Source organism: Leucoraja erinacea, chromosome 28 (assembly GCF_028641065.1).
Source record: "Leucoraja erinacea ecotype New England chromosome 28, Leri_hhj_1, whole genome shotgun sequence".
In the NCBI taxonomy this organism is placed as follows: domain Eukaryota; kingdom Metazoa; phylum Chordata; class Chondrichthyes; order Rajiformes; family Rajidae; genus Leucoraja; species Leucoraja erinaceus.
In genome coordinates this window covers 20321041-20333395 of record NC_073404.1, presented here as the reverse complement: position 1 = coordinate 20333395, position 12355 = coordinate 20321041, and the positions used below count along the sequence as shown (strand labels likewise).

General features: G+C 41.5%; 1 protein-coding gene across 1 annotated transcript in view; it reads left to right on the top strand.

The window, feature by feature from the left end:
* Positions 1 to 4182, top strand: part of baz1b (bromodomain adjacent to zinc finger domain, 1B) — a 58680-nt gene extending 54498 nt beyond the window's left edge. Inside the window, exons 17-18 of the mRNA XM_055657963.1 lie at positions 1203 to 1309; positions 2129 to 4182. Coding sequence (XP_055513938.1) covers positions 1203 to 1309; positions 2129 to 2540 — 519 coding nt within the window. The 3' untranslated portion in view covers positions 2541 to 4182. The remainder of the gene's footprint in view (positions 1 to 1202; positions 1310 to 2128) is intronic.
* Positions 4183 to 12355: the final 8173 nt, after the last annotated feature.

Sequence of the window (12355 nt, the reverse complement as noted above, 5' to 3'; positions counted from 1 at the left end):
AATGATAACCAGAACATATTTCCCCGACTCCTTCACGGTCTAAGATGCTTTTCTTGACACAGTGCACTTGATGCTTTGAGTTAAACCATTTGAGAATAAATGATGCATTTTGTAGATATACAGTGTGCTGGAGGGAATGAACTTTTAATATAGTGAATGCGATGCTAATCAAGTGGGAAGCTATATCTTGGATGGATTCATACATTTTGAGTCTTGTTGGAGCTGCTTTGTCCAGGTGTGTCATGTATTCCATTGCATCCATTACGTCTTTTGCAGATGGGGGAATAGCTTTAGAGTGTCACTTGATTTGTTGGAAATCGGATACCTCGCCTTAAACTATATGATGTGCTCTTGTAGCTACTGTTATTTATTCCTGCAGCAGGTCCAGTTGAGTTTATGGTCGGTGGTGTCCACCATCAGGACCTTGATGGGGGATTTGGGACTGTTAATGTTGCATGCAGGGGGAACTGCTTCAAGTGCTGAGCTGGAGGGAATGGAATTAAATTTGTAATAATAAACAAACATCTTTACTTCTTGAACTCAAGATGGGTGGAGGGTCATTAATGAAGAAACTGAAGATGATTGTGCCTAGAACGTAAACCTGAGGAACTCCTTGCAGTCATATATTGGGGTTAGGATAATTGTCTTCTAATAATGGTAAGAAGATTATCGATGTGTAACTGCGGCTTGATAGTAATGAGGACGGTTTCTGCAATTACTTTGAGAGAAGATCCATCAGGCTCTATGTAGACAATAGGATTTTATTTTGCAAACGGGGTGCATGGGTGATCTTTTCACGTTGTTGGATAGATGGCAGTGTTGTAATTATATTGGAACAATATGAGTAGAGATAAGGCTAGTTCTGAAGTGCAGGTCTTTCTTTAATGCCGCCAGAACGGTATATAGTCTTATTATTTCCCCTGTATTCGTTGTTCCCACCTATTCCTCGCCATATAGAGCAAATTTGAATTGGCTGAAGAGTCCAATGGTGGGGATCTCAAGAAGGAAGTCCACACTCTTGGTCACAACCCTGGAAGAACGGTGTATGGATATCATGATATGATATGATTTGACTGAAATTCACGCACAAACAATAAATCCTTGCCAGGAGAAAGATGAATCTTCCATTTTGATTAATTTCACTTTTTGCTTGGTAGGGGAGAACTATTCATACACATTTGCCTTTCTAATTGTGCTGATAGGTGTGCAAAAGAACAAAATATAGATCACGAAGACTAACCCTGGAGCTGACAAAGTGTGAAGAAATCCTGAATAAATTAATCAGATCCAGATACAGCTGGCCCTTTAGGTAAGTGAATTACACTATACTACAAGGAAAGATTACTAGTGTAGTAAAAAGGTTATAATCGACAAAGTCAGCTAGGTTTTGCAAAAGAGAATGTAATCACATTTAATGGTTTTGTACATTTTTAAGGTGAAAAAGTGAACCTAAGATGTCTTTGGATTTTCAGGAGACATTTCAGGAAGCATTCAAGAGGTTATTACTGAGTATGGTTCGTTATATGGGGAAGATATATTAGCATTTTCCAGTCGTTTTACAGAGCAGAAAAGGTGGGAATATACAGTTAATTTTCAGAATAAGATTAGTTTATCAAATATACAAGGGTGCAACAAAATTCCTTATTAACTTGAAGTTCACCAAGTAAACAGTATAAATGCCGAATCTTCTCAGATGCCCAAGATAGTGGATACACTGATGCACTTTCTTGATCACCAAGGGACCAAGTTAGGTTGTGGATGATATGGATGCCAATTAACACGAAGCTGTCAACCATCTCTACATCTGATGAGGGCAGACAAATTATTTTGTTTTGCTGACGTTAAGGGATAGGTTGCTGTCCTGACACTATGACGAAGGTTCTTAATCTTTTTATTTTACTTTGTCTCATAATAGTTGGTGTTGATTTTGTGGGTGGTAGTGAGTAACTAGTGGGTGTTGCAAAGATCTATACCTGGCTAGGATGAGCAGGTTCATATCACAATGTGTCAACTCCTGCAGTTTAACAGGAGCGTAGTCTGTTGTGCAAGTAAAAACACATGAAAATGAGGCAATTGTTTGTTTCCGTTTTTTCTATATAAAGTTTACTGGGTTTTTTTTTCTCCTTAGAGAGCCTGTGACAATTGAAGAAGCAGAAGATTATTTTGAAATAATCACTAAGCCTTTGGATTTGCAGACTATGCTGAGCAAATGTTCATGCAGCACCTACAGATCTGTAGAAGATTTTCTTGAGGATATAAAGTTGGTGTTTAACAATGCAGAATTGTATAATCAGGAAGGAAGCCAGGTCCTCACCTGTGTAGAAAAATCAGAACGATGCTTTATTGAGATGTTGCAGAAACACCTCCCTAACTACAACTACAGAAGAGGCAAACCACGAAAGAGCATCCAGAAACGGACAAGGTTGGTGCAAGTTGTGTTGGAGGATGTTGAGGAAGAGGATCTGGAAGAGGACGAGTACGTCGAGAGTGATGCAGAATCAAGTGAACATTCCATCCCACCACGCAAGCGACGGAAGTGAACTGCAAATAGCCAAGATTTCTAAATGATGGATGTAGTAATTATTTTGGAAACTGCAGACATATTTGTACTTTAAATGTTTACGTTGACTGATTTAAAATACTGGATCAAAAATAAAACTTCAACCGTGGACACTTTCATAGGAATATAAAAAGGTTGAAACCAAAAGCTCTTATAGAATTTTGTACTCTTGTGCAGTTGGATGAATTTGTGAGGCTGAGGGCTAGAAGGTTCCTTGTTTTATTAAAAATGGTTGTGAAATTAAGATCATTGATTATAGCTCTATAGTTCTCATTACATTGACATCATACAGAATGTTTGCATTAATATTTCTGTCCCTTGTTTCAGCTTTCAGCACAGGCTCTTTCATATTTGTTCATCTTTAAGATGCAGGCGACAATACTGAGAATTAGACCTTAAACTGGTCAGTTCTTGGTTCATTCTAAAAATCGTATATTGCTGGAGGAAATGTATACAGGAGTGGCAAGTCCAGTGGATTGAGGGCCAAGGTTCTAATAGGCTGTGCCAAGTGCCATAAACAATGCATTACCAGCATCTCATTCATCCAGCAGCATTTTTAAGTTTGACCATATATCAAAAAATGTGTAAAATTATCCTGCATTAATCGCAGAACAGTATTGTAAATGCAAGGCTGCTTTCTATTCTAACGAGGTCCTACAACTTGAGTGGAAATCCTGCCTCTGAAAGAAATCTGAAGCCCAGAATTTGAGCTTCATCTAACTTCCAACGATCTTTTGATTTAAGTTTTGTCATTGAATGACTGCTCAAGAAATGGCTATTGCTGTTGAACATGTCTGACCTGGTGAGATGTGTTTAATTTTAGGCATTTCCACATCAAGACTGGTGAGTGATCATTTCTGACCAGCATCTGTGATGACAAATTTGTATTTTAGTCATCTACCCTGAAATCTCTGGTGTAACCAAAGGGTGTTTTAATATGTTGAGTGTCTAGTTATGACAACTAGAGATTATGCTTACCGTACACGCTACAGTTGGTGAAAGCTAACAGCACCCAGTGATAGAACAATAGCGTTCTAAAACATCTAATGCTTGTTTGTTGCCAACAATGTTGCATTTAACAAGTAGGGTCATCTGGTCTTGTGATTACTGACCAAGTGGTTCTCCGGTGATGCAGTGGGATTTTTAAACTGAAGAATTGTAAAATACTCCTTTATGGAGATTTGTACAGTGCATACAGATGTGCAGACCTAACCAGATTAAGACTCTTGCACTTCAAGTTGTCAGGAAAGAAAAATCGCGTGGCACAACTTGAAATCATTTTCATCTGCCCCTTTACTGTAGTCTGTATAAATAACTGATTTTTTATTTGAGTATTTGTGAGCAACAAGACATTCATCTTCCTTTTCACATCACCAGTTTTTATTTCTTGGGAGAAAAAAGCACTGACTAAAATTTTCTTTTTTAAGTGGGTTTTCCCTGCTTCTCATTTGGCGTTTATCACCTTCTCCTGTCACAGTTGTGTAGGTAAGTGATGTAGAATAAAACTGTGGAATTTTGCATTGTATATTTTCCCAAGTGTCTGTGGTAGTTGTTTGAGGAGGGCTATACTTGTATTAAAAAACATTTTTGAAATTTAAAATAAAAGCAATTATGTTTAAAAATTTGAACGAATGTTGTTTGTTCCTGTAACGTTATACACTTTAGTTCTTGAGCAATTATTTTAATCTTCTTGCGAATGAAACGTAAACCAAAGGAATAGTTAGATCTCAAACTGGATGTTGAGCAGCCAGGTTGTTGTCTGTGCATTAATGTCTGTCAGGTCCTGAGCACCATTTGGTGGGTGGTAGAGCAGGCACCCAGAGATGACATGGTTTGTTCTGCTCCGCATTCACAGGCTGGGCTCTGGCGGAGCCCCCATCTCCACATGCTGGCATTGAAACGCCCAACTCCAGTACGAAGTCTGTTGAGCTTCACCCATGCTCATCTGGGGAGGTTGGACCCTGGACAGCTTTTATCTGGTGAAGAGATGTAGCTGCGTAATGGAGATGAGGTTGCCTTTCACTACTGTGACCACTTGGTGGCTATCCAGTGTGCTTTTGTCTCAGTTAGCTGGATTGGATTGGATTCCTTTATTGTCATTCAGACCTTTGGGTCTGAACGAAATTTTGTTGCCTGCAGTCATACATATAATAATAAATAACAAAACATACAATAAACACAAATTAACATCCACCACAGTGAGTTCACCAGGCACCTCCTCACTGTGATGGAGGCAAAAGTCTTAAAGTCTGTCTCTTCCCTCCTTGTTCTCCCTCTGCGCTGAGGCGATCCAGGCTTCCGTTGTTGTGACCCCGCCGGATGATGGTGAGTAAGTCCCCCGGCTCAACCGAGCTCCATGAACGGGCCGGTTCAAGCTCCGCGGCCCGTGGTGGTAGAATCTGCCGAAGATGCCGCCCTCCAGTCCAGCTGACGCAGCTGTAGTTGCGGGAGCTCCGGAAAAACAGGTCACCAACCTGTGACCTGCCACCTCAGCTCCGAATTCGGCCAGCCTAGCGTTGGTAAGTCCTGGCTGGCTCTACCTCCGGATCCTCGAGGTCGGTCGCAGTTGGAGGCCGCCAGCTCCGCCATTAGGCCTCAGCTCAGACGGAGGCAGAGAAGGGGGATAAGATGGATGCTAGAAGTTGTTTTCCATGTGGAGCAAAACGGTGACGGGACTTCGGTCGGGGGTGGCCTCTGCTATCTGCTAATAGCCTGATGGAGGAGGTGATCTGGGTCCATGTATGAAAGTTTGTTTCTTAAAAAGCAGATAGCAACAAACATTGAAGGTAGACCATGGCAACCTTTAATTAAATCGTCAGACGGGAGTGGCAAAAGATCTACAATGAGCACAAACATTGCTCAGTGCTTCTCAGGCTCCCACAAACAGAACAATTGAGAGTTAGCACAATTATACATTTTTCCTATCAGTAAAACACTCCTACCAAGTCTGAATATGGCATGACAGAAAGATTCTGTAGCCTTTCACAATATAGGAAAGCTGGGTCCAAATCGAGCTCATCCAATAACAAGTTATTACTTATCTCTGAAGCATGAGCTATTTTTTTTAAATCTTGACTTCTTTATGCCTTGAATAAGCACACGTTATTACTGCAGGCTGCCATCTTAATGTCTTTATTGAAAAGACAACCTGTCCTCCATATTGAGTTCCATATAATTTACAATGTCATTCAGACTTGGCACCAAGCCATTCCTTTGTTCTACTAGTCCATGCTTTTATACAAGAACGACTACATTTTGGATTTGACTATTAGCTCTTTCATTCCCTCCTTTTTATCAAATGTGATAACATTCACAGTCCTTGGTAGGTACACACAATGGTCGCAAGTATTAGAGCAATGATTAGCTGAACGATAGAGCCATAATGTATCACCAAAGTCCACCAAACCAAAGTTATGGCTACCAGTTCAATAGTACCCCAAAGTCCATCAAACCAATGGTATGGCAGCCAGTTCTCATTCTCTTCATTGACAACCATCAGCTTGTTTAGGGTCAATGGATCAGGTGCTACCTATAGGTAAGTAAACCTTTCAGCCGATATTACGGTTGTGCCATAAAGTTCGCACCTGTCTGAGGGTGTTGCCAGTCTCTTCGTAGATCGTTGCATAGGTCAGGTGCTTCCCCCCCCCCCTCTCGTCCTATGGTGGGGTTCATCACCTTGATCTAGACGCTAGCATATCTGGGTTTGGACGGCTTCTCCCAGTAGGTTTGGGTGGCTTGCTTTCACAACCACGTAGAAGCAGCTGCTGGACTGAAAGCCAAAGACAAAGCCAGCGTAGATTGCAGTCTGTGTTGATGTAGAAGGTGCCACTGAAGTTGATGGCATTGAACTCCTCAAATCTGTCAGCAAGGCCAGGATCAGAGTTGGCGGTCTGCAGTAACTCCCTGCCCTTGTTGCGCACTACCCAGTTAGGAACGATCTGCATCGTCCTGTTTGGAACTTCCTCAGGTCAGTCTCGCTGTTCTCGGGGCACACGGGATGTTGTTGTCAAAGTCGTCCTTGCAGTTGTCTCCTCTGCTGTCACCATCGGCATTGATCTGGTCAGGGTTGGGAACAAAACAGCAATTGTTCTTCTAATCAGAAACGCCATCATTGCCATCCTCATCAATGTCCTGATTGTCATCACAATGATTACCCACCAGGTCTCAGTCATTGTCTCCCTGGATAGGGTTAGGCATAATCTCTTTCAAGAGGTCCAGCTGTTTCAAAATGTTCAGCTTCTCTCTTTCTAGACCCTTGGTCATACGATGGAGCTCAAAATGCTTCAAGGTTGTTGATCAAATGTGGTTTGTCTTTCCGAAATTGTGACCAAAGGCTTTGCACTTCCTCCTGATCTGTAAAGATGTTCTTTCTTCCGTACGGATCAGCTTTACATGGCGCTGCTGGTAGTGATCAATCAGAAACACCTTGATACCTCCTGGGTGGGGCAAGGTCTTTCACGCACCTCTTCATGCTGCTCTTTTATGTGTTTAATAAGTCCAACTCCTCTGTAAACAGCTTGCCCCATCTACACTCGTCCCACCTACTTGCGTATCGCCCATATCCCTCCAAACCTTTTTTATCCAAGTACCTGTCGAAATGTTTCTTTAATGTTATGATACCTTCCTCAACTGCCTACTTTTGCAGTCTGTTCCATATACTTACCGCCATTTGTGTAAAAAAAAAAGTTTCCCCTCAGGTTCCTACTAAATCTTTCCCCCTAACCTTAAATCTATCTCCTCAAGCTCTTAATCCCCTGTATTTCCCCTATCTTATCATCTAATGATCTTATACACCTCTATAAGATCACACCTCATCCTCCTGCCCTCCAACGAATAAAGTCCTAGCCTACTCAGCTGTAATATGACCCCTCAACTTCTATACTCAATACCCTGTCTGACGAAGGCCAATGTGTCGAAAGCCTTTATGACCACCCTATTTACCTGTGACGTAATTTTCAAGGAATGATGTACCTATTCTCTAAGATCCTTCTGTGTTACAACACTCCCCAGAACCCTGCCATTCACGGTGAAGGTCCTGCCCTGGTTAGACGTCCCAAAATGCAACACCTCGCACTTCTCCATATTAAACTCCATCCACCGTTCCTCTGCCCAAACCGATCAAGATCCTGCTGACATTTTTGACAAACATTTTCACTATACTACCACCCACTTTAGTGTCCTTTGAGTCACCAGACCATTTTGGTTCTTCCATTCTACCTGTTGTTTGGCACCCTTGTTAAATGTCATGCCATTAAATAGATTTCCTGAACACTAGCTTAATGGCAAATAGGATTTTAATAGATAAATACTTGATGGGCATCATGGATGTGATAGACCAAGAAGCCTATTCCTGTGCTGTATGACTACATTGGTCAGAAAGTAATTCATTGGAGATTAAAAGCTAAGAGTTTGTGAAAGGTAGCATGAATTTCAAAATTGAAGGGCAGACCTGGACATTCTTAATTATCTTGCTGTGAATCATGGATATAACTGGATTAATATTTATAAAGGCCATTAGAGTTGAGATAATAGCAAAATAGACACAGAGCGTGTAAGGGTTAAAGATATTCACCCTGGCAAAAGTTGGATATTGGTATAATATTACTGGTCTGTGAAATAGAGCAAAGGGGAAGATAGAGAGCAGAAAACAGTTCCCAGCATTGCAGTGCATTATTTCAAATATATATATCCAATTCCCTTTCATGAAGTCCGTATACACTGCTTTATCAGGCAGTGCATTTCAAATCCCAGCCACTTGTTGCACAGATTTCTGTCATGTTTATGTGCCAAGTGCATCATTTCTTCTGCCTCTGGAAAGGTTTCTATTTATTTTACTTAATCCCTTCAGCTTTAAGCAACTCCCATCAAATCTCTGAGGCCATCTCTAAGGAACCTTAGGAAGCTGCTTCTGTACCTGTAATCCCTCATCCTTGGAATGGTTCCAATAAATCGCTTCTGTCCCCTTAATCTTATTTTACAGATGTATGTCCCCTGAATAGGACATAATACACCTGTCGGGACAAAAAATATATAGTTTTGTTTATATGTGGGTATAATTTGCCACCTGCATTATCCTGACTTTCTTTATAGATTTGTGCATATTCTCCACACCTGTTAGATATAATTTCTTAATCTCTTCAGTACATTGTGCTTACTATAGCGATCTACCACATGCATTTCTATATTAAATTTATTTTGTCATATATTTGGGCATTCCCTGCCTTTTCATAACTACTAGAAGTACATAAGATGGAATGGGCCATCTGGCCCTTTTAAGTCTACCTTGACATTAATCAACCATGTGACCTGATTTCGACATCAGTCCCGTTTGGCAGCACTATCCACATATCCCTGAATTTTCTTGAGGGCAGGAAATCAATCTGCCTGCCTCCAAGTTGATCAGAAATAAGTTGTGCATGACTTTGATGCTATTTACACATTAGCTTAGATGGTGATTTTGGTTGAAATAAATGAGTTGGGCTGAAGGGCTGAAGGGCAGTCTCAAGCAAAGGATTCGAGGCAAAACCTTCAACTTTGACATTCAGGCAAACCAATATATGGGGGTATTTCTGACTTGAGGATGAAACCTCATTGTAATCCATTGGGAGGCTCCCGGGGGTTTTCAAGAAGTGAGGCACAAAGTGCCCTGTCCACTGACACACTGACAGACTACGGGCTGCTGTCCATGCTCTGCCCATTGTAACGTTTAAGCAAATTCCACAGAGAGCATGCAGTGTCCCAGTCCCTTTAGACCTCATTTCCAATATTTCCCACTGAGTTCTCCATTGCAACAAAAATGTGTTTATCAGTAGAGAGGATTTTGAAGATTGTTTCCTCCTTCTGATGGTTTATGATGTACCTTTCCTGTGTTTTTTGTTTTCTTAGGGAAATGTTGGTTTGGTGCTGTGTTGATGTTCCCCGTGGTCCAGGGACACCCGCACGTTTGAGTAACACTCCTGAACATGTTCGATAGCGAGCTGAAACAATACTTATGGGTATATACAAAAATAAACAGGAGCCTATCGTTACTGGCATAACAAGTACTTGGTATTCAGAACTGAAAACAGCAGTCTGAACCTTCTAAGGCTGTAAAATGGCATGATGTCATTCTAACTTCTATACGCCGTGATAAATGGTATATTCTCTATTTAAAAGGCCTGTTTTATTAGCTTATCCTGGCCCTGGATTTGGAACCAGGGATTCACACACCTGTGGGCAGCTGTAAAAGTTGTTTGTTAATTGCAGAACAACACCTTGCAGGTTAGGGGATGTTTTTCTGCACTATAATAAAAGTAACTGCACTTCCAAAAACATTTCTCTCTAAGCCATTTGGAAGATCTTAAAATAAGTGGATAAGGATAAGGGGGAAATCCTTTAAAACCGAGATGAGGAGAACTTTTTTCACACAGAGAGTGGTGAATCTCTGGAACTCTCTGCCACAGAGGGTAGTTGAGGCCAGTTCATTGGCTATATTTAAGAGGGAGTTAGATGTGGCCCTTGTGGCCAAGGGGATCAGAGGGTATGGAGAGAAAGCAGGTACGGGATACTGAGTTGGATGATCAGCCATGATCATATTGAATGGCGGTGCAGGCTCGAAGGGCCGAATGGCCTACTCCTGCACCTAATTTCTATGTTTCTATGTTTCTAAGTGGAGTTCATGCAAGTTATCTTTTATACCAGCTTCATATGCATATGAAGGATATCGAAAATGATGTGCGGATGCAAGAGAAGTTTCAAAAGTCTATAAAGAACTATAACCAGGGGGGAAAAAATATATATAAAGTAATTGTAACCCCATTATAGAATGAACAATGGAATCATGATTAAGTTGCAATGTAGATCCAAAATGGGAATGGAGAATTTATAGATTTAACAATAAGCTTGGAAAAGTGTTTACAACTAATGAAGGCTAAAAGGATCCAAAGAAAGTGTTGAAAGCCTTCAGAGAGTCTCAGTTTACAGAGGGTAAAGGATCATGTTTGTTTACACTGAATCAATAACAAGGAGCATTAACAGGTTTAGTGCTAAAAGCTGAAAGAATGAGGTCAGAAGATTTTTTCATGCATATTTCATAGATCACAGAGTGTCAATTCAAGGTGACTTCTTTTTGCAAGAATTAGATAAAGGCTTGAAGGGAATATTATGAAATGTTGACAGCAAATGAGATTACTATGGCCTGCTCAGATGCCGAGTCTCTCTAAATGATTTAGCACTGTGCTGAGATTCCAACAACACGGTCACTGCTTCTGTTTGAATCAATTCTACATGATATAAACTTGCTGTAAATTGGTTGTGCTTTCAGGCGCATTACCAATTTACATGAAGGTATGTGCCTACAGCCTTGTTCTTTTGTTGTTTCCCTCTGTTGCTGGCAGCGACTCGTTCTTCCACAGCAAACTGGGCCTTATATCTTGATGGACTCTGTCCTTGACCCAGGACCCCGACCATAGAATATTTTCTGTATTGTTGTTTCAGGTCCAGTTTAGTCTACAGGTTAAATTGTTGACCATTTTGACTTTGGCCCACCATACCTTATGATGTTCCATCCAATTCCAGTTGACGTTTCGAGGCCATCAGCCAAACCCAGTTCCAGCTATGAAATTGGGACAAGTCCCTGAGTCTAAAAAACATTACTTTTCACTTTTTTTTCCTGTTTTCATGCTTGGCAGGGGGTGACAGCTTGAGTTGGCACAGTCTGCCATTAGCTTAGGACATTCATGTTCCCCATATGCATTGACTTGGTTCTCACAGTACAGGTACCACCCTCCTCCTCTTTGAGAGTTCTTGGGCCATAGATTCCCAGGAATAAGTAGAGATATTAAGAAGGTTTGCATGATGTAGATTGGAAAATCATTTCTGCAGAGAGCACATCTGTAGGTCACATCTGTCTTGTGTAATTGGCACCAGATGAACATTTTCCTAAATTCTGTGGGATAGACGTTACAGAAAACACCCAATCAGAAGCTCAAAGAATTGCCAAATCAGGTCCCCAGAGGTGCGCAGAGAGGGGCCACAGTTCCCAGTACTCACCTATGTTGGGTTCTCTCAGGGCAGTACTGGCATTTTGATTACCGGACAGCTTTGCCTCACTTCCACAGTGCACAGGAAGGTGAGCTGGACAATTAAATGTTGAAGGAGACTCAATCATTAGACACACCTCTATCTGAGCATCCCAGTTTCCACAATACCCCAGCCCAGGGGATGATGAGCAACCCTGCGTAGAAACGTGTGAATGAACCAGATTTCTCCCCACAATAACGAAGGTTGCTCGAAACAGAAGTCCAAACAAAATCGGAAGACAATCAAAAGTGACCGACAGATCACTGCAGCAGAAGTGCTGAGGACCGGCCTCACTAACCCCAGAGGTGTGGGTGCGGGGTAGTGAAGGCGCAGTTCATGGCAGGTGCAGCAGGCAGTGAAGAAGGCGAATGGTATGTTAGCATTCATAGCAAAAGGATTTGAGTATAGGAGCAGGGAGGTTCTACTGCATTTGTACAGGGTCTTGGTACAGTTTTGGGGTCTTAATCTGAGGAAAGACATTCTTGCCATAGAGGGAGTACAGAGAAGGTTCACCAGACTGATTCCTGGGATGGCAGGACTTTCATATGAAGAAAGACTGGATAGACTCGGTTTGTACTCGCTAGAATTTAGAAGATTGAGGGGGGAATCTTATATAAACTTACAAAATTCTTAAGGGGTTGGACAGGCTAGATGCAGGAAGATTGTTCCCGATGTTGGGGAATTCCAGAACAAGGGGTCATAGTTTAAGGATAAGGGGGAAATCTTTTAGGACCG